General features: G+C 41.9%; 1 protein-coding gene across 1 annotated transcript in view; it reads left to right on the top strand.

Annotated features, from left to right (window-relative positions):
• The window catches only part of UNC13C (unc-13 homolog C), an 857,791-nt gene that overhangs the window by 322,652 nt on the left and 511,458 nt on the right, over positions 1 to 23,681 (top strand). Inside the window, exons 10-11 of the mRNA XM_077472480.1 lie at positions 12,539 to 12,766; positions 18,809 to 18,950. Of these exons, the coding sequence (XP_077328606.1) occupies positions 12,539 to 12,766; positions 18,809 to 18,950 (370 nt within the window). The remainder of the gene's footprint in view (positions 1 to 12,538; positions 12,767 to 18,808; positions 18,951 to 23,681) is intronic.

The following is a 23,681-nucleotide window of genomic DNA, read 5'->3' on the forward strand; positions in this document are numbered from 1 at the left end:
AATTACTAGGGACAGGGAACTGTACTGTCACAATTTATATATATATACTTTTTTTTTTTTTTGTAAAGAAGTACGTATATGCTGAGCAATATTCAAGGATATGTTATCTCTTGAAAAGATCACAGTATGCCCACTGACATTCCGGTTTTCTCTCCAGATCTTTGCTCAGATCTCACACATGGTCAAAGGGTCAGCCAGCATCTACTTCCTGGAGTGGGATGCTGGCTCAGCAGTGATGGTCATGGCTGTGTTCGCACACACTGTTTTTAGCCCCATGATGGTTCTCCTTTCAGGCTAGGTAGTCTTGGACTGGAGAATGTGGGATTTATTTAAGAATATTTCTGACTGAGGAACTGCTGCCTTTTAGCTGCAATAGGCCTTTTCTAGATTTTACCTTTCAGTCTAGGTCACTGTGCCAGAGAGGTTGGAGTTACTTTCACAGAACATACTATTGGTCTGTATTGTGACACGTCTAGAATTTATTCCCGTAGGCTTGTAAAGTTATATATGAAGAAATTAATCCAGAATTCACTGCACTTCTCAATGTTGTTATTGAATATTTCACATGCACATAACATACAGCATGGGGACAATAAATATTAATGCATTTTGCGTTATAAACAATGCTTACTTGAGTAAGTGCTGTTTATATCGCAAAACAAGTTAACATTTATTGTCCTCATACTGTCTGCAATGTGAAATATTCAATAAAGAAATTGAGAAGTGCAGCAATTTCTGGATTCCTTTCTTCATGTGTATCTACAGATGGACTGTGTTAGCCCCCCTGGGATCTGTTTGCAGTGAAGGCAATCTAGACCGTTCACCTGGAGCAGCACAGGGCATTTCTCTTTGTTCATATTTGTAAAGTTATTGATGGGTCCACTTTAAAGCTGATTTCCAGGAATTCAGCCACTTTCTAAAATGTGCTAGCTTAATATGGGTGACCACCCTGTGGACATTTCTCTTTAATTTGCAATCATCATATATATATATATATATATATATATATATATATATATATATATTAGACATGTGCAGAGTAAAATATTTCGTTTCGGAATTTCGTTTTCGTCCGAAAACTTAATTTATTTACCGTATATACTCGAGTATAAGCCGAGATTTTCAGCCTCTTTTTTGAGGCTGAAAGTGCCCCCCTCGGCTTATACTCGAGTCATCGCTGTCTGCCCGCTCGATCAGCGTGTCGAGCAGACAGACAGCGGCCATTCTATGATTCAAAAGCCGCGCCTCCGGCTCCGCCTTCGCCTGTGATAGGCGGAACACTGAATTTCCCAGCAGCCTGTGTTCCGCCTATCACGGGCGTCGTCTCATCCTCGTACTACGGACGAGGATGATACGACGTCCGTGATAGGCGGAACACAGCCTGCTGGGAAATTCAGTGTTCCGCCTATCACAGGCGAAGGAGGAGGCCGGGCTTTTGAATTTTACAATGGCCGCCGACGAAGAGGGCACGGGACGGAGGCAAGGCAAGGCACGGCACGGGACAGGACGGGACGGGACGAAGGCAAGGCACGACACGGGACGGAGGCTCGGGACAAAGGCTCGGGACACAGGTAGGCTGGACACACACACACACACACACACACACACACACACACACACACACACACACACACACACACACACACGGATGGATGGAGACACACACACACACACACACACACACACACAGGGATGGATGGATACACACACACACAGGGATGGATGGATGGATGGATGGATGGAGACACACACACACAGGGATGGATGGATGGATGGATGGAGACACACACACACAGGGATGGATGGATGGATGGATGGAGACACACACACACAGAGATGGATGGATGGATGGACACACACACACACAGGGATGGATGGACGGACACACAGGGATGGGCGGACACACAGGGATGGACGGACACACAGGGATGGACGGACACACACACAGGGATGGACAGGCATGTCTCACCCTCGGCTTATACACGAGTCAATAAGTTTGCCAGTTTTTTTGGGGGTAAATTGGGGGCCTCGGCTTATATTCGGGTCGGCCTATACTCGAGTATATACGGTAGTTACTCCCGAAATTCGTTTTTATTTATTTCGTTTTTCGTTCAAAAATTGCATTCGTCCGAAAATCCACATGAATTACGGTCGAATCTGTCTTGGAAGGCTTATGGTGTCTGTCGAATGTATAAAGAAGATTCGACGTAGCTAACTATATAGCATACTTTAGAACCCTATTAAAGTCTATAGGACTCCAACGTTCAAAATCTAAAGTGCTAATTTTAAAGGCTAATTTGCAAGTTACTGTCCTAAAAAGTGTTTGGGGACCTGGGTCCTGCCCCAGGGGACATGTATCAATGCAAAAAAAAGTTTTAAAAACGGCCATTTTTTCGGGAGCAGTTATTTTAATAATGATTAAAGTGAAACAATAAAAGTGTAATATTCCTTTAAATTTCGTAGGGGGGGTTGTCTATAGTGTGCCTGTGAAGGGGCGCATGTTTCCCGTGCTTAGAACTGTCCCAGCACAAAGTGTCATTTATGCAGGAAAAAAAGTCCTTTAAAATCACTCGCAGCTATTATGAATTGTCGGCTCCGTAATACAGAGAACACTCATTGAAAGTCATTGATAAAAAAAAAAAATAATAAATTAAAAAAAAGCGTGGGGGTCCCCCAAATTCAATTACCAGACCCTTCAGGTCTGGTATGGATATTAAGGGGAACCCTGCCTCAAATTTAAGAAAAAATTTGACGTGGGGTTCCCCCTAAATATCCATAACCAGACCCTTCAGGTCTGGTATGGATATTAAGGGGAACCCCGCATCAAATTTAAAAAAAAATTGACGTGGGGTTCCCCCTAAAAATCCATACCAGACCCTTTATCCGAGCACGCAACCTGGCAGGCCCCAGGAAAAGAGGGGGGGGCGAGAGAGCGGCCCCCCCTCCCTCCTGAACCGTACCAGGCCACATGCCCTCAACATTGGGAGGATGCTTTGGGGGTCCGTGACCCCTCAAAGCACCTTGTCCCCATGTTGATGAGGACAAGGGCCTCATCCCCACAACCCTGGCCGGTGGTTGTGGAGGTCTGCGGGCGGGGGGCTTATCAGAATCTGGAAGCCCCCTTTAACAAGGGGACCCCCAGATCCCGCCCCCCCCTGTTTGAAATGGTAAGGGGGTACTTTACCCCTACCATTTCACAAAGAAAGTGTAAAAAATGGTTAAATAAAACAAACACACTTTTGAAAAATTCCTTTATTAAAAATAAAAAAATAAAAAAAAGATTCCAGCGGCGGTAATCCACTCTTGCTATCCAGCGACGGACGATCATCTCTCCAGCGATGGCTCATCTCATCCAGCGCAGTGATCCTCCATCCTTCTTCTGTCTGACGTAGGGGTGACCCCGCCCCCCTCTGATGTAACGGAAACCTGCCTGTGTTACATCAGAGGGGTGCGGGTCACCCCTACGTCACAGGGAACCCAGAGTTTCCCCTTGCGTCAGAGGGGGGCGGGGTCAGGTGACGGGTGGCCCCGCCCTCCGTATATAAGAAACGTCAGCCGCCGGAATGCCTGCAGTGTCTCCGTGGAGGAGACAGAAGAAGGATGGAGGATCGCTGCGCTGGATGAGATGAGCCATCGCTGGAGAGATGAATCTTTTCTCTCTGTCAAATCTTTTTTCTCTGTCAAATATTTTCTCTATATAATCTTAATAGAGGTAAGGTTAAGCACATTCGACCAGAGGTTCTATAGACACAGATTGTTGTCAGAGTCATGTCGAATCTCCTATTCTATATCGAACTGTTGTAACAATGAAAACGAAAATAAAGCATTTATTTATGTCGGATCTTTCATTTTTCGGATTTTGTGCTTTCGTTATCGTTTGTCAAAACGAAAATAGCTGAAATTCGGACGAAAATGCATTCGGACGAAAACGAATGCACATGTGTAATATATATATATATATATATATATATATATATATATATATATATATACACATATATATATATACAGTGGTGTGAAAAAGTGTTTGCCCCCTTCCTCATTTCCTGTTCCTTTGCATGTTTGCCACACTTAAGTGTTTCGGAACATCAAACCAATTTAAACAATAGTCAAGGACAACACAAGTAAACACAAGATGCAATTTGTAAATGAAGGTGTTTATTATTAAAGGTGAAAAAAAATCCAAACCATCATGGCCCTGTGTGAAAAAGTGATTGCCCCCCTTGTTAAAACATACTGTAACTGTGGTTGTCCACACCTGAGTTCAATTTCTCTAGCCACACCCAGGCCTGATTATTGCCACACCTGTTCACAATCAAGGCATCACTTAAATAGGAGCTGCTTGACACAGTAAGGTCCACCAGAAGATCCTTAAAAGCTACACATCATGCCGAGACCCAAAGAAATTCAGGAACAATTGAGAAAGAAAGTAATTGAGATCTATCAGTCTGGAAAGGGTTATAAAGCCATTTCCAAAGCTTTGGGAATCCAGCGAACCACAGTGAGAGCCATTATCCACAAATGGCAAAGACATGGAACAGTGGTGAACCTTCCCAGGAGTGGCCGGCCGCCCAAAATTACCCCAAGAGCGCAGCGACGACTCATCCAAGAGGTCACAAAAGACCCCACAACAACGTCCAAGGAACTGCAGGCCTCACTTGCCTCAGTTAAGGTCAGCGTTCATGCCTCCACCATCAGGAAAAGACTGGGAAAAAATGGCCTGCATGGCAGAGTTCCAAGGAGAAAACCACTGCTGAGCAAAAAGAACATCAAAGCTCGTCTCAATTTCTCCACAACACATCTTGATGATCCCCAAGACTTTTGGGACAACATTCTGTGGACCGAAGAGACAAAAGTGGAACTCTTTGGAAGGTGTGTGTCCAAGTATATCTGGCGTAAAAGGAACACTGCATTTCATAAAAAGAACATTATACCAACAGTAAAATATGGTGGTGGTAGTGTGATGGTCTGGGGCTGTTTTGCTGCTTCAGGACCTGGAAGACTTGCCGTGATAAAAGGAACTATGAATTCTGCTGTCTACCAAGAGATCCTGAAGGAGAATGTCCAACCATCTGTTCGTGTACTCAAGCTGAAACGAACTTGGGTTCTGCAGCAGGACAATGATCCTAAACACACCAGCAAGTCCACCACCGAATGGCTGAAGAAAAACAAAATAAAGACTTTGGAGTGGCCTAGCCAAAGTCCTGACCTGAATCCTATTGAGATGTTGTGGTATGACCTTAAAAAGGCCGTTCATGCTCGAAAACCCTCTAATGTAACTGAATTAGGACAATTCTGCAAAGATGAGTGGGCCAAAATTCCTCCAGGACGCTGTAAAAGCCTCATTGCACGTTATCGCAAACGCTTGGTTGCAGTTGTTGCTGCTAAGGGTGGCTCAACCAGTTATTAGGTTTAGGGGGCAATCACTTTTTCACACAGGGCCATGATGGTTTGGATTTTTTTTCACCTTTAATAATAAACACCTTCATTTACAAATTGCATTTTGTGTTTACTTGTGTTGTCCTTGACTATTGTTTAAATTGGTTTGATGTTCCGAAACACTTAAGTGTGACAAACATGCAAAGGAACAGGAAATGAGGAAGGGGGCAAACACTTTTTCACACCACTGTATATATATATATATATATATATATATATATATATATATATACACATATATATATATATATATATATATATATACACATATATATATATATTTGAAGTCACATTCACAATGTTTTTCGTTCTCTCTTTAAAGCGCAACTTCAGTAATTTGTTCATCTTTCCATCTATTAAATCTTCTGCCCTTGTTGTTTTAACGTTGGATAGTAAAACATTTTTTTTTCTGCCAGTAAATACCTTATACAGCCCACTTCCTGTTTCTTCTCTGGTAAAAAGCCTAGGCTTATGACATTGTGGACGGCTCTCTTTCTCACTCTGGTGAGAGTTTGCCAGGAAGGGAGGGAGGGTGAGTCCTAAGAGGACCAATGAGAGCTGCAGAGCTGGAGGTGTGCCTCTGTGTGTCTGTGTAAATTCAGGAAGTGAACGGGCAGCAGCTTCAGCTACCCACAATTAAAATTGATGCAGCTAGACTCAGCGGAGGGAGATTTCTGCCTCATATTTGGCAAGTACATAATCACAGTATATATACAATAATATCCAAAATGGTTGGAGGGAAGCTTCAGAATTGCAAATATGTTTTTAGTACAAATTATGTGAGCTGACTGCAGTACTTCTTTCATTTGCAATTTACAGTTTTACTGACCACCATGAGTCCCTTAGGGTCTTAGCTACTGCAGCTGCAGAGTTGTGTGCAGATGCTCTGCCTGGCCCTCCTGTTCTCTTGCCCAATCACAGAGAGCTTTGTGTGATGTGAACCCATTCACAAAGTACAACACTTTCTGTGAATGGATAGCAGAAGGGAGGGGCAGGCAGAGCAGCTATTGTGCTAGGAAATAGCTGTCTTCCCAATGCTAAGGAAATACATAAAAGAGAAAAGTCCATGAGGTGGCATGCACTTCATTGGACTTAACCTGTAGTAAGCTAGCATATTTTAGAAAGTGGCTGAAGTCCTGAAGTTTAGTTTTAAACACTATATACCTTATTTGCAGTTCTGAAAACAAACTCTGATAAATAATGATATCCAAGCTAGTGAAATAAAATGAACTGCACAGAGATACATCTAGTTGTCATTTTATTTTTTTCCTCTTTCATTTATTTGCTATCAAATATTCATGTTTTTAAACCACTAGATAAATTGTAGAGTTACTTTAAGCTACTGACTGAGCATCTATAATGGCAAAACCTGCTGGCTTATTCGATTAAAGATTGTAAAATGCATTACTCTTAGCAACCAATATGATCCCATATTGTTCTGGTCTAACCGTACTAAAAAGAGTTCATAATGGGTTCCTGCAACTCCGCAGAGTTATATTAACCATGCCGTTGCTATATCACAAGATCAGTTATATGGAACAGTGGGTATTGGTAAAATAACAGTCACAGGGATGAACACTGACAAACCTCATCATTCATGTGTGGTTTGTCTAGTCAAATAGCCACATCATTTGTGAAATGCACAATATTAAACAAACGCAAAGTTGGTTTAAGAAATACTTATACCGTATATACTCGAGTATAGGTCGATCCGAATATAAGCCGAGGCCCCTAATTTACCACAAAAAAACTGGGAAAACGTATTGACTCGAGTATAAGCCGGGGGTGGGAAATGCAGCAGCTACTGTAAGTGGCAAAGAGGGTCAACAATGCCCATCTGCAGCTGCATGTCTCACTGTGTCTATTGCATGCCTCCCTGTGTCCTGTGCAGATCTGCCTACCTCACTGTGTCCTGTGTATACCTCCCTGTGTCCTGTGCAGATCTGCCTACCTCACTGTGTCCTGTGTATACCTCCCTGTGTCCTGTGCAGATCTGCCTACCTCACTGTGTCCTGTGTATACCTCCCTGTGTCCATTGCAGCCTACCTGTGCTAATCTTCATCCTTTGTGTCCTGTGCATGCCTCCGTGTGCCCATCTGCAGCCACCGATCAGCGTGTCATAAAAACATACAGCGGCCATTCCAGTATTCAAAAGCCGCACCTCCTCTTCGTCTGTGATAGGCAGAACACTCAATTTCACAGCAGTCAGTTTTCAGCCTATCACGGACATCCGCTCATCCTCGTCTGAGGTATGAGGATGAGGGGATGTCCGTGATAGGCTGAAAACTGACTGCTGGGAAATTGAGTGTTCTGCCTATCAGACGAGGAGGAGGCGCGGCTTTTAAATACTGGAATGGTCGCTGTATGTTTTTATGACATGCTGGCCACCGTCTGTCTACATGACATGACTGATCAGGTAGGCAGACGGCGGTGACTCGAGTATAAGCCGAGGGGGGCACTTTCAGCCTAAAAAAAAGGGCTGAAAATCTCGGCTTATACTCGAGTATATACGGTAATTGTTAAAAACATCCGGTGCACTCTCCATTTCCCTGAATCCACTCCTCCTGTTCCCACAGCTGCTCCTTTGTCTCCCTCCTTGAGTGTCGGTTGTTTGGTAATGCCCCCCCTCTTCTTTTGGCTGGAGGAATCACTTGGTGGCATCCTCATTTTCAGGTAGTGTATGGATTCCATTTGCCTAGCCTCTTCTCCCCTGATTGGCTGGCGGAACTGTGATGATTGAAAGTGTTACTAAACCCACAACAGTAAAATCAGTCTGTATATGCAGTAAAGCATACTTGTTATAAAAACTGTGGAACCTAAGGGGTTAATCCTTTGCATTGTGTAAAAAAGCTTTTTGATCCTGTATGCACATATCATCCTACTCTTCCACTGACTCCAGAACATGTCCAGATAATACAGAGCCTTTGGAGTCACTCTGCACATGCTCAGTTTGGTGTGTATTGCTAGAGAGTTTTTATTTTTTTGGGGAGAGTGTACGTGATCAGCACAGGGCCAATCTGCACTGTCCAGGCAGAGGGTCAAGGGTCCTGCATCCTGATAGGACAGCTCAGTTCAGTATGAAAACTTCTCCTACAAGCTTTACCAGGAACGGATAGAAGCCACAAGACTGCTATATACTGCTGATGAGAAAAGGTATTCAGCAGTTTATATTTACTAAACAAATTGCATTTCCATGTTCTTTGTACTGTGGGAGACCAGCTATCGTGAATGCAGGGTGCTGGGTTTAGTAACACTTTAATTATCACGAGCCCAAGGCTTTGGACTTGTAATAGCATTCGGCTTCCTGACTCCTGTACCTGTGCCTTGTCTTGTCTTGTATTGCTACTGTTGCTTGACTCTTTACTTGACCCTTGCCTGGACACTGTTTATTCCACTGATTGCTGCCTTCTCTGATCCTTGCTTGGTTAATGGACTCTGTCACTGCCTGCTGCTAGCCAGTTCTGACCACTGCCTGCTTGGTATCCAGCCAGACACTAGTCCTTGTTTTACCTGCATACTGTACTTGCTTTTTCAATATCTTGAGGCCATCTGACACAGTAGATGAACTCTCTACCCCTGGGGTTGCTGGGAAGCATCACCGTTCAGAAAGTATAAGGCTGCGTACACACGCGGGGACTGTTCGCTCAATTTTGTCCGCTGAACAGTGTTTCAGCGGACAGTCCGCTCGTGTGTGGGCTTTCAGCGGACAGTTTCATCGAACAGTCTGCTGAACAAAGTTTTTCGGAATTTCCGAAAAACTGTCCGCTGAAACTTTGTTTCAGCGAACAGTCCCCTCGTGTGTAGGCTTGTTCGTCAAACTAAGTTCCGCGCATGCTCAGAAAGGATTTACACGCCGAAGGTTGCATTGAAGTGTATAGGACGTCGTTTTCTAGTCCCGTCGTACGTGCCGTTCACGTCATCGCGCACGGTTTCAGCGGACTGTTCGTTCATCGTGTGTGGGCAAGTCCGTCCATGCTAAGTTTGAGCGGACTGTCCACTGAAACTGTTTGACAAACAAAGTTTAGCGAACAGTCCCCGCGTGTGTACGCGGCCTTACACTGCACCTTACTTCCTGGAGGCATGCATGTAGTAGTAGCAATACTAACCTCAGTGGAAAGGTGAATGCTATAGGTGAAACTGTGCAAAAGACTTGCTACAGTATCTTTGCAGAACAAGATGTGAACTAGTCAACCTTACAGTAGTGCTGTCTTCTGTTCGTAGGTAGCATAAGTGGTTAAAGCACACAGATAAATGCAATATATATATATAAAGACAAGCAAGAGAACTGTAAATTATATACCCGTATTTTTATTTATAACACGCACATGCGTATAGCACACACATTAATTTTAAGAGGGAAGTTTCCGTGAAAAAAATAAAATTTTAAATACGGAACTTTGAATCAAAATAAGGGTCAGTGCCCATCTGCAACCTCACCATTGCCATCAGTCCACATCAAAGCAGCAGCCTCACCATTGCCATCAACACAGCAGCCTCACCATTGCAATCAATGCAGCAGGGCAGGGAGTGGGGCAGGATGAACTCTGACAGATTACATACAGTGAGAATCTCCTATGATAGACAGAACAGTGGTCCAATGGTGACCCAGGAGACGGGACTTCCTATTACAGATGCCGCCAAGTAAACAGGAGATTCTCACTGTATCTAATCTGACGGCGCTCATCCCGCCCCCCTCCCTATCCCCTCCGAGGCAGCTAAAATTCAAGTATTGGCTTATAACACGCACACGCTATTTGTACCTGATTTTCATAGAGAAAAAGTGAGTGTTATATGCCAATAAATAAAGTACTTTCTTGTGCCAACATGGTTACCATCCACCAAAACTGATGTGTTTGAAGGTTAAACTTTTCTATCAATCTGCAATAAAATTCAAACCAAAAATAACTGTTAAGTGAGAATATTTTGATCTGTCTGGTACCCAATAGATGAAAATGCATTGTTTGATAATAAAACTAATGTTCCATTGCACTTACCAAAACCTCATAATGACGATCAATGTAATGTAGACAGTGGGTGCAGCTTGTCATTTCACACACTATAGTTCACATCAACAGAATACCCTGCCAAATTGCCATAGCCTGCTTTTGAAAAATATCTGACCATCTACTGAACTCTTTTAAATTTCAATACATGTACATATAGAGTTCATAAAAAAAAAAAAAAAAAAAACAGTAAACATATCCTCTTATAAGTTTTCTACATTACATGTAATAGAAGTTTGGCAAATAAAATGACGACAGCATATACTGTATGATCAAAGTAGTCAAAAATATAGTAACAAATCAATTTAACCTCAAAATTCTGTTACTGTAAGAAGGTTACTGATTATCCATTGTTTCTGTTGTATGTAGAAGTTTTAGCTGTATACTGATGCATAGAAAATATAATCAATCCACACCAACATCCTTCTGACACATATTGATAACTGTGGATATTGGATTAATTCTGAAGGACGGCTGTTTAACAGGCATGAGTATTTAATGGTTTTCACCCTGAATGTTCAGTGTCATGTTTTAGATGCAGCTTCATATGGAGCATTAGGGAACTGGCCAAGCGTGTGAAGATGCCTAGTTTTCAACAGCAAATATTTCCAAATTAGTATGGATGATTCAGCAGGCCTCAGTTTTTATGGCTCGATTACAATGGGTGTTAGTATATGCAGTAAAAAATACTCTTTATTTTTAAATTTTAATAATGAGAAAATGGTTTGGTTCTTGCTCATTGCTAAAACCTTGAGAGGACTTATGTCAAAGGCAACTCCCTATGACTTACAAATCCTATATATATATATATATATATATATATATATATATATATATATATATATATATATATATATTGTAGTAACATTTTAGATTATGAACAATAAGCTAGATGAGACGAAAGCCTAACCAAAAAAATAATCTGTTTTGAATAGAGTGGATACATTTTTTTTCTTAGGTTGTTGTCTTTGTTTGTGACTCTATTGGGGAAATTTTCTCTTACTTTCAGTCCCTCTTACTCCAGGGTAAGAAATGCCACTAGAATAGCAAGGTACAGACAACAATAAAAACAACATTTGTAACCCTTCTGCATTCTACTAAATTGCTTGGGTTTATGCCCACATCTTCATAGCCAATATTTCCCATCACTATTAGTCCTGACAAGAAAAGAGAGGATATCCCTCTTAGTTAAGAAATCGGTGACTCTTTTCCCCTCACTACAATTTATTGATACTTTGGTATAATGAAATGTTTGTTTGGTTGTAGATGATACTATATATATATATAACGCCTCCTGAAGAAGCAGCCTCTGCTGCAAAACATGTAGAGGATATACAGTACATCATAGTTACATAGTAGATGAGGTTGAAAAAAGGCAAAAGCCCATCAAGTCCAACCTATGTGTGTGATTATAGCAAATCATATGTCTTCAGAATTTGTCTGAGGCTACTATACGACCAGTTATACATGTGTTGAGGTTATCATGAATTGCTGTTTAATCACACTTTGTGCTTCTATGTCTTTTTAACAAAATTTTTTACAAATAAAATGTTTATCTTTTTTATATTTTTGTTCAGTAATTGGGCACCGAGATACGTCATTACTCTTCCTACTAGGGGTTTTGTAGTGGTCACCCCTAGTTACTCTTTCCTAACATCCAATTTAACCAATCCAATTAACTTTCTAAACATGTATGTGCATAGAGGCTTACATGCTTCTCCCACAAACCACAAGCTCTAAATTCTTCCCTGTGGTATCCAAGGTAAAATAAAAATAATTGGGCTGGAGTTGGGCTTTAACAATTTTGTTAGGCTGTATAGTTGTTTTAGCAGTTGTGTGAAACTGAGAATGAATAAATAGCATCACTGGAGACATTATTAAATATCAGAAGCTGTCATTTGTGCCACTTAATTGAAACCACACAAAATTCAAATATTAGTTAGCAACTATCCCTCAACAACATTATGACTATTATATGAACTTATGATACAAATAAATAAATACAGAAACAGATTTTGGTGCATTTGTAAATGTATCAGACTTAGAGTCAATTAATTATACAAATGTAAAATTAAATTAAATGTTTTTCTTTTAAGGAGCTGCAGAAAAAAGTTCCAAACATGGTGCAGAGGACAAAACACAACATATAATTATGGCAATGAAAGAAAGAATGAAAATCCGTGAAAGAAACCATCCAGAAGTTTTTGAAGTTATTCGGGAGCTTTTCCAAATATCCAAAGAGGACTTTGTGCATCATACCAAGACAGCCAAGCAAAGTGTCTTGGATGGAACGTCCAAGTGGTCAGCTAAAATCAACATCACAGGTCAGACAGCAATTCTTTTTAAGTGAACATTTTTTGTTTTAAATAATAAAAAAATGTGTATGAAGATATGAAGAGTCAGCATTTAGATCAGATAGTCAAATATATACTAGCATTTTTTTCATAACCAGCATTTTAAGAATATTGTTTTTTAAAGTAAGCATTTTATAAAACATTTAAACATTAGACCAATCCTGGCCATTTTTTAGCATCTCAACCAGGGGCGTATCATGAAATCAGTGGGCCCGTGTGCGAGATAAAAAGTGGGCCCTAGGCATCATAATGAAAAAAAAATGTGAGCAAAATAGTGGGTGTGGCTTAAACGGGGTGTGGTTTAATAGTTTCTGAGATGAGTTACATGCAGAATACAGTAATGTTAAATAGGGAATGTACAGTGCAGAGTGTACAACAGTGGGTATTGTGTGCAGAGAGAGGAGTGCAGAGTTTACAGCGGTGGGTAGTGTGTACAGGAAAGGAGTGCGGTCACCAGTGCCACCCCCATTACATAAGAGTTGATAGAGCTCCCTTTAACATCAGAGTCCACAGAGTTCCCCTTTAGATTGGTGTCCAAGTTCTCCCATGCACTGCAAGGAAAATCCTGCAGACTCTTGATGTAAGGTGGAATGTCGGGAACAGACCACCTTCTGCGTAAATACACAAAGGTAAGGGAGAGTTACTGATATAAGGAGAAATCTTTATATCAGTGTCTCCCCTTACCTTAGTGTATTCCCTTCCCTTACATCACTGAACCCCCACAGACTTTGTGTGGCCACTGGAGGCTGGAACTGCCAGTCACTGACCTCCTCCATTGCTGTCTCATATGTAGGGCAGTCAGGCATGTTCCTCTGGCAAGCTCCTCTCATACCACCCACCTCTCTCCTCTTCTCCAAGTTCTCCTCCAGAGTCCATGTCCAATCCTCCAGTGAGTGGCACAGTACCGGCCAGAGCAGGCTGTATGCCTTACCCCCATTCCATCACTCATCTCTGCATCCCCCCCCATTCCACCACTCACTTCTGTACCCCTCTCATTCCACCACTGACATCTGTACCTACCTCTTTCCTATTTCAACACTCACCAGTCTGGAGGCATCTTCCTGTCAGCGGGGGGTCTCTCTCCCCCTCCATGTATGTTCTCTGCCCTCCCTTCTCTTTGTCTGCTCCCCTCCATCAAATAGTATAGAAGGAGACAAAATGAATAAACTACCCCAAAATACCTCCCAACACCCAGCCTGTCCTCATACAGTACAGCATATTCCATCATCACCATCCTCTGTATCCTACCATCATATCCATCCTCTGCCATCATCTCCATCCTTTACCATCATCTCAAATTTTTGCCATCATTTCCATCATATGCCATCATCTCCATCCTTTCCATCATCTCCATCCTTTACCATCATCGCCATTCTCTGCCATCATCTCCATTCTCTGTCATCATCTCCATCCTCTGCTATCATTTCTATCCTCTGCCATCATCTCCATCCTCTGACATCATCTCTATCCTCTACCATCATCTCTATCCTCTGACACCATCACTATCCTCTGCCATCATTTCTATCCTCTGACATCATCTCCATCCTCTGTCAAATCTCCACCCACTACCATCATCTCCATCCTCTGCCATCATTTTACTCTCTGCCATCATCTCCATCCTCTGCCATCATCTCCATCCTCTACCATCATTTACAACCTCTGCCATCATCTTCCCTCATTAGAGATTCCTGAAAGCAGTGTCCCCCTCTTTAGAGGTCCTTCCATCAGTGTCACTCAACACTGACAGTTGGGTGCAATGAGCAGAAACACTGACTGCCCCATGTTGGACTGTTTAGTCTGCCCTGACCGAGGACTGGGTGGGAGTTGGTATTTATTGGGTGGGGCTTAGTGGCAGGGCTCAGTGGGTGGGGCTTAGTGGGCAGGACTTGGTGGGCAGGGCTTAGCGGGTGGGACTCAGTGGGCAGGGCTTAGCAGGCAGGACTCAATATCAGTGTTTTTTAATGCAGTACTGTTAGTGTAGTAGTCCAAGTCTAAAAGAAGCAGGGAGGAGAGGCAGGGCACATGCAGCAGCCAGGTCCAGTGAAGAAAATGTATTTCTCCTCCAACTCAGTGCTGGGGGTGGACCAAGCATGTGGTTGGTCGTTAGACGCCAGGCGCCCTTAGTAACCAACCACTAATGCTGCCTAGAGTATACAGAGCTCGGCTTTGTGAGTAAAGACTATTTAGAGCTGTACTCCAAGATTTTGTGGGGGAATGGAGCATAGTAATATAACAGGGGAGCCGCACGGCTTGCTAGCTTAATCCAGGGTCACATGGTGTGTCACATAGCTGCTCAGTTTTGTTCCTGCCACCTGTCATCCACACTCCAGCAGCTTCCATTCCTCATGAGCAGCACCACTCTTGTGCTTTCCACAGCTCCACCCTTAGAATGTATAGAGTACGACACAGCACAGCAAGCCTGACAGGCATATCACTCCACCAGGCACTAGTTTCAGTGACTATGGGAGGCAGCAGCCGGATCTATAGACTAGGAATGGCAAATGTGTCCGCAGCCTGTTAGCACCACTTGGGACCCAGAAATGTGCATTTTATCGTTGGAGTGTGACAGGGCACAATGGGCCCCCTTGCCCTTGGGGCCCATGTGCGTGCACCGCACATCCTGCACACATGGATGATACACCACTGATCTCAACAGCTTTGAGAAAACTTTCAAACTAAATAAAGGTATCCTAGCAACCTTTTACTTTATATAGTTATATGGGATAATGAGTGCTTTGCATTAACATGCAATCATTTTGGAAAACTGATTTAAAATGTTTTAGATGTTTAGAAAATCATTGTATTTAAGTCAGGATAAGTCCACCCAAACCTGATGAGGGCTGTTACCCAAAGACATACAGCATATTGAAAATCTGAGCCAGATGTGTGCTTTTCTTTCTGTTAAAGTGGAACTAAAAGCATCCTATCCTTTTCAGCCATAAAAGCTTCCATTTTAGCTTATGTTTGATCTACAACTGCCATGGTGCTGCACATGTGATTAGTTATGACACCAGCTATTTCATGGTTTTACAGTTTGGATGCGAACACAAGCAAATGTGACAGTTAGCAGTACCGGCATGCCATAAATGTAACAGTTAAACCAATGAATTTAGTTCAGTTTTAATAATTACTTCATAACATGAAAATGTTGTAAATGCAAGAGAACATAAAGGATTAGTTATCATTTTCAACTAATAAATTAGGCTGCAGACACCCATTATATTGTTTTCAGTTAAAGTTTGAATGCATCGGAGGGCCTAGCTTTGTTCTCAATCTTACTGTTGCTAACGGATTACTGTTTTGATATCCAACCTTTCATTGGGTTCAAGTTTTTTCGCAAACATTTGAGAGACATTGGACATGCAGGATGTTTCGTGGTGCACAGTCTTTAAATACAGCAAACATATTACAAACTTTCTGCTCTGACCTGTTAACTTCAGTGGGTGATGGGAAGAGTGGATGATGGCACAATAGAAGCTGCTGACACTTATGCCACGTACACACGACCGGACTTTTTGACAGCAAAGGTCAGACGGAACGAGTCCGTCGGACAATTCGATCATGTGTGGGCTCCATCGGACCTTTGCTTGCCAAAAATCCGGCTGACTTTAGAAATAGAACATGTTTTACATTTTCCCACCGGAACTCCGCCGGACCGAGAAATCCTTCCGTGTGTATGCTAGTCCGACGGACAAAAACTGACGCTAGGGCAGCTATTGGCTACTGGCTATGAACCTCCTTATTCTAGTCTGGTCGTATGTCATCACGTTCAAATCCGTCAGACTTTGGTGTGATTGTGTGGGGCCAAGTCCGTTCATTCGGAAAGTCTGTTGGAACTCCGCCGAAAGTCAGTCGGAAAGACCATCGGACCTAGTCCCTCGAAAAGTCCGGTCGTGTGTACGCAGCATTATTATTAAAGTGAAACTAAACCTATCAATGTAATAGTTTCCCAAAACAAATATATTCAAAGCATACTGTGAATGATTACTGTCACAGTTATCTGTGCTCTTAACTGAACTGTGAAGCAAATGAAATGGCTGGTGTCATAATTGATCGCATGCACCACCATGGCAACTACAGATCAAACAGAGGCTAATATAACAGCTTCCTTGACTGTTGAAGCGGTAGTAAAACACCTGTAAGGCAATTGCATAATGTGCTAGTATGCATTGCATACTAGCACATTATATAATACTTACTGTACCTTGGAATGAAGCCCTCCAGCGGCACACTGTCACCACTGAGAGGGCTGACATCTTTCCCCAGTTTTTCTTTTGGGTTCACAGGCTCTGTGTGAGTGGCTGGAGCCATGATGATGTCATGCGATTTCCGTCATGAAGGTCTAAACACATGCGACGGTGATGTCACTGCCTGCATCGAGGGTGAATATTTCCTTTTTACATTTAGGAGATATTCATTTTACCTACAGGTAAGCTTTATTATAGGCTTTCTTGTAGGCAAAAATCACAAAGTGGGCTTTACTACCACTTTAAGGACAGGAGAGTTTAGTTCCACTTTAAGGCAGAAAACTGATGGATAGTAAAAAGCTGATCAAAAGATGAAGTGGAGCTTAGAACAAGTACTCTCTCCCTGTTTTAGCTCCACCTCATTTCATTCAACTGTCAAGTGTCAGAACTTCAGTGAACAGTAGAAGATTAAGCATTTGATAGTTGAATGAGAGAGGGTGGTGCCAAGAGGTGATAGGACTTACAATCTACTCTTAACTTGTGTGGTAGCTGAGGATGAAGTACACGCTAGTCCAAGGTCTCCTAACACGGGTAGTTACAGGTACCCTAAGTTAATTGAACTTCAGTAACTAAATGATGAAAAACACACAAAGCTTGTGTGAAATTCAGCGCAAAAGGAACCTGATAGTTGCAATCAGACTACACAAATGCTCTTAAGTCTTATATCGATATAAAAAAGTGCAAATATTAAACTTTATGAGAAACAAAGACCATGTTTCATGGTGAAGTTTTGGGGGGTGAACACCTTAAATGAGTCTCTATTATGTTGCTGCAGTTGGTGGCAATGCTGCTTTAAGTAAGGGCTGGGAACCCAGGAACTGTAGAAGATAAAAACAAGAGAGGGGAGAGAAGTGAAATAAATTTATTTAAGAGGAAATTCTTTAAATGACAGTAAAATGGATTGCACTCGCATGCTCAGTGGATGTGGGCTTGCCAAGTCCAGTGAGAGAACAGAAAACTGACGAAGGAGGCATGCCGTACTTCCGAAACGCGTTATGATTGGCCAATTACAGTGGTAGGCGGTTCCCAGGTCTACAGTCTCAGATCACTTATACGCCGAGTGACTGAGCCTGCATCAGTCCGTGGCTCCTGGAGGCTTCTGCTCCCCGCTGTTCACAGTGCTTGCAGCACATCATCCAAGGGTCATCCAAGGTTCAGTGGATGCAAGCCCACATCCACTGAGCACTATGTGAGTGCAATCCATTTTACTGTACTTTAAAGAATTTCACCTCTAATACATTTTTAATGCTGTACTAGGAATGTGCCTGCCACTTCTCTCCCCTCTCTTGATTGAACTTAAGCACTGTTATCTATATCTCACAAATAGTTTAGGGGAGGCAACATTCATTATAAACTGTCAGTTAGCACTTAGAAAATATAACTCTGTACAGTCATACTCCAATTTTAAGTACGCAATGGGTATTAGTTACTTAAGCTGGAAAGTGCAAAATCAGGCTCACTTCTGCATAGAAACCAATGAGCTTCTAATCCCAGCTTGTTCAATTAAGCTTTGGTAATAAAATCTGGAAGCTCATTGGTTTCTTTCAGAAGTGAGCCTGATTTTGCAATTTTCAGCTTTTGCAAATAAACCCCATTGTGTACTTAAAAGTGGGGTATGCCTGTATCTGTTAAACTATATTCATATATAAAGTTGCACATTTTTTCATTCATGATTTTTAATCCTTAATGTGTTTCCATATTTAGATCGGATTGCATAGGACACAATTTATATACTACTATTTAAATAATTTGATTCATTTTGCAGTGGCTTGTGCTCAGGGGTTACAAGCAAAAGACAAAACAGGCTCCAGTGATCCTTATGTGACTGTCCAGATTGGGAAAACCAAGAGAAGAACAAAAACCATATTTGGAAACCTAAATCCAGTGTGGAATGAAATCTTTCATTTGTAAGTATCTAAACTCATAATGGAGGCAGCGCTTTGAGGTTCTGTATCTGCTTACTAATAAGAGATCATGACAGCCGTCAGAATCAATTACACCGTTAATCCAATACAGTGTCATTGGGTAGTGAATTATATTGAATGGTAATGTATTAGTGTTGTAGATCTTTTGGTTAATCAATGCTGTTTTACTGTACAACAGTTGTGGTGAATGGCTGATAGAGAAATACTTGTCCTGTCCTGTGCACTGATTTAGTAGACAAAAGGTTACGCTTATCTTTTCTTATGCAGGAAGGTTATATCAGCCAAGAAAAGGGTACATGTTTCATTATAGAATGGTAAATATAGAGCAGTAGTTAGTTAATTAGGGTAAACCAGTGTGACTTGCACCTATGTTCAAATGTAGGTCACCACAGTTCCTATGCATTTGCCAAATTGCTTTTGACTCAGACACTGGCCTCATATTTTAATATTTAGCAGCAAGGCTTATACTTTCCGATAATTTGCAAAATTATAAAAATTATAATAGAGTCAGAGACTCAACCCAGTCACCAGAATGCACAATCATTTGCAAATCTGCTTACAGAGAAGACACTTGATTCCAATGACATCATCCACATCAAAGCCTTATTATTCCAGGACAACCACAATTGCACTTTATAAGACTTTGAAAACAACTTTTAACCAAAAAATAAGGTTTAAATAATAACATTTATTTTATCAATATAAAAGGTTTGAACCACATATATGGCATCACATATTACAGTACTTAGTATAAAATATTGCACAAAATTGGTTTACAACATCAAGACATGTGATCCAAATGTACCCCTCATAGCTGATGATTTGGCTTGCAGTTATTGGATTACTGATTGGCCCACTCAGCTTTGGGACATATTACAATTGATACATAATAGTTCAACCATCATGATGCTAAACAAAAATGAAACATACTTAATTTGTCACACCAGTTATATATGGAAAAAATAAAGCCCAGATCTATGTAAATAGACTTCCAGGTCATTGGGACACTCACACGTGCATGCAGAGACCAACTGTCATGGACACCACATGCAGGCATTCAGCACGGGTGATCAGATCAGTTGGCTGCACTTAAAGGAATCAGGACCAGATGTGTGGGTGAAAATGTATATTTATTAAAGATAAAGACACCACCAGAACTACATCCTTTGGTGCTAAAAACAACAGTGCCACCAGTAGGTGACCCAAGCAATAACACAGGTCCTGACACCACCACTCATACTGCAGGCTGTTAAGGCATATACAACGATAATAAATTCTAATGTCTCCCATTCAATTTCCATGGAATAACAGTGGTACTATGTTTAAAGGGGGGTATATTCAAGCCAACACCTCTAGTTGAAATGCTAAACCCCGATCCAAACTTTCCTTTTTCCATATAAGATTGTGCAACAAATTATGTAAGTTTTTTCTTTTTGTTTTATATCATGATGGTTGAACTATTATGCATGCATTATAATATGTGGATAGTAAAATATAATTTACTGGTATCTTATCCCTCAAGAATATAAGTGTTATAATTATTTTTGAAATGCACTGGAGTCCCGAAGCTGAGTGGGTCATCCAGTAAGCCAATAACTACAAGCCAAATCATCAGCTGTAGGGTGTACCATTTGGATCACACTTCTTAATGTTGTAACCCAATTTTGTACAATATTTTATACAATGTAATATGTGTTGTAATATATGTGGTTCAAACCTTTTCAATCGAGAAAATAAATGTGATTATTTTAAATCTTATTTTTTTGTTAGAAGTTGCCTTTAAAATCCTATAAAGAGCAATTTTCAGATATAATCAGTAAGGATGGTGGCAACCACACCTCAAGTGACACATAATAATTGGTATTATTCCAGGACTAGATAACAGAAGAGTCCCCCCAAAGCCTCACTCCAGCATGTTTCACCCAAAAAGGGCTTGATCATGGAGATCTGTGATACAATCCTGGAATAATAGAGCTTTGTAGAGGCTGATACGGGATGCATTATTGAAATCCAATGGCTAGCACCTGAAACAACAGAGATGGGAGGATTGTGGATTTTGAGCGGCAATTCCCTACACAAAAGACACAGACAATAAGCATTTTTGTACCTGTCTACAAAGCAAACTTTTTTTTTTCCTTTTTTTTTTTTCCTTAAAGTGACTCTGTTTTAAATCTAGAGAGTCTGAAAAATGAAGATATTGCATACTCATTCTACTGCCTGCACCACCCAACTGTTGCTTTATTAGGGAGAAACCATCTCCTGGATAATCTGAATCTCTTCAGAGGGTGCCTGATCTCTGTTCAATGTGTTGTGGTTCTTTTCTGTAGCACCTATATCAATACTGTGTCATATTGTGACTTTGGAGTCAGCGGGATGGGGGACACAACAGCATAGGGTGTGGGACCAGATATGTTAGATTTGGAGGATTCTTCAAGGGCAATTTTGTCTACAATAAAGTAACTAGGGATGAGCTTCGAGTTCGAGTCGAACTCATGTTCTACTCGAACATTGCCTGTTCGCCTGTTCAGCGAACAGTGAACAATTTGGGCTGTTCGCAGCAAATTCGAAAAGCCGGAACACCCTATACAAGTCTATGGGAGAAATCTAAAGTGATAATTTTAAAGGGTAATATGCAGGTTACTGTCCTAAAAAGTGTTTGGGGACCAGGGTCCTGCCCCAGGGGACATGGATCAATGCAAAAAAAAGTTTTAAAAACGGACGTTTTTTCAGGAGCAGTGATTTTAATAATGATTAAAGTGAAACAATAAAAGTGTAATATTCCTTTAAATGTCGTAGCTGGGGGTTATCTATAGTTTGCCTGTGAAGGGGCGCATGTTTCTGGTGCTTAGAACTGTCCCTGCACAAAGTGTCATTTGTGCAGGAAAAAAAGTCTTTTAAAATCACTTGCGGCTATTGTCGGGTCCCGTAATACATTCATTGAGTGTTCTCTGCATTAGCCGACAATTCATTCATTCATTGATAAAAAAAAAAAAAAAAGCGTGGGGGTTCCCCTAAATTCAATTACCAGGCCCTTCAGGCCCCCCTCCCTCCTGAACCGTACCAGGCCACATACCCTCAACATTGGGAGGATGCTTTGGGGGTCTGTGACCCCTCAAAGCACCTTGTCCCCATGTTGATGAGGACAAGGGCCTCATCCTCACAACCCTGGCCGTTGGTTGTGAGGGTCTGCGGGCGGGGGGCTTATCAGAATCTGGAAGCCCCCTTTAACAAGGGGACCCCCAGATCCCGCCCCCCTGTTTGAAATGGTAAGGGGGTACAAAAGTACCCCTACCATTTCACAAAGAAAGTGTCAAAATGGTTAAATAAGACAAACACACTTTTGAAAAATTCCTTTATTAAAAATAAAAAAAATAAAAAAAAGATTCCAGCGGTGCTAATCCACTCTTGCTATCCAGCGACGGGTCTCCGGGGTCCAGCGATGGATGATCATATCCAGCGACGGGGGATCTCTCAGTCCAAACATTTCAAACAGGGGGGGCGGGATCTGGGGGTCCCCTTGTTAAAGGAGGCTTCCAGATTCTGATAAGCCCCCCGCCCGCAGACCCTCACAACCAACGGCCAGGGTTGTGAGGATGAGGCCCTTGTCCTCATCAACATGGGGACAAGGTGCTTTGAGGGGTCACAGACCCCCAAAGCATCCTCCCAATGTTGAGGGTATGTGGCCTGGTACGGTTCAGGAGGGAGGGGGGGCCGCTCTCTTATCCCCCCTCTTTTCCTGCGGCCTGCCAGGTTGCGTGCTCGGATAAAGGGTCTGATATGGATTTTTAGGGGGACCCCCACGTCAATTTTTTTTTATTTGATGCAGGGTTCCCCTTAATATCCATATCAGACCTGAAGGGTCTGGTTCTGGATATTTAGGGGGACCCCCACGTCAATTTTTTTTAAAATTTGACACGGGGTTCCCCTTAATATCCATGTCAGACCTGAAGGGCCTGGTAATTGAATTTAGGGGAACCCCCACGCTTTTTTTTTTTTTTTTTATCAATGAATGAATGAATTGTCGGCTAATGCAGAGAACACTCATTGAGTGTTCTCTGTATTACGGGACCCGACAATAGCCGCAAGTGATTTTAAAAGACTTTTTTTCCTGCACAAATGACACTTTGTGCAGGGACAGTTCTAAGCACCAGAAACATGCGCCCCTTCACAGGCATACTATAGATACCCCCCAGATTTAAAGGAATATTACACTTTTATTGTTTCACTTTAATCATTATTAAAATCACTGCTCCTGAAAAAACGGCCGTTTTTAAAACTTTTTTTTGCATTGATCCATGTCCCCTGGGGCAGGACCCGGGTCCCCAAACACTTTTTAGGACAGTAACCTGCATATTACCCTTTAAAATTATCACTTTAGATTGTGAACATTCAAGTCCCATAGACTTAAATAGGGTTCTAAAGTTCACACGAAGTTTAGGTCTGTTCGCAGGTTCTGGTGCGAACCGAACAGGGGGGTGTTCGGCTCATCCCTAATAGTAACCATCTGAGACACAGGCGGCAGGAGAGTATCAAAGCTGAACTCTAGTCAGCACAAAAAATGAAAACATAAGAATGGTTGATTGCTCATTTTATTCTGGTAAGGGATTACCAGGAATATTTACTTTATTCAACACTCCGGCTGGGATAGCCTGTCTCTTTTATGCCGCGTACACACGGTCGAACTGTTTGACGTACTTAGTCCGTTGAAACACA

The sequence above is a fragment of the Lithobates pipiens genome, unplaced genomic scaffold, assembly GCF_037356315.1.
Source record: "Lithobates pipiens isolate NorthernLeopardFrog02 unplaced genomic scaffold, aLitPip1_a1.2 Scaffold_8, whole genome shotgun sequence".
NCBI lineage: Eukaryota > Metazoa > Chordata > Amphibia > Anura > Ranidae > Lithobates > Lithobates pipiens.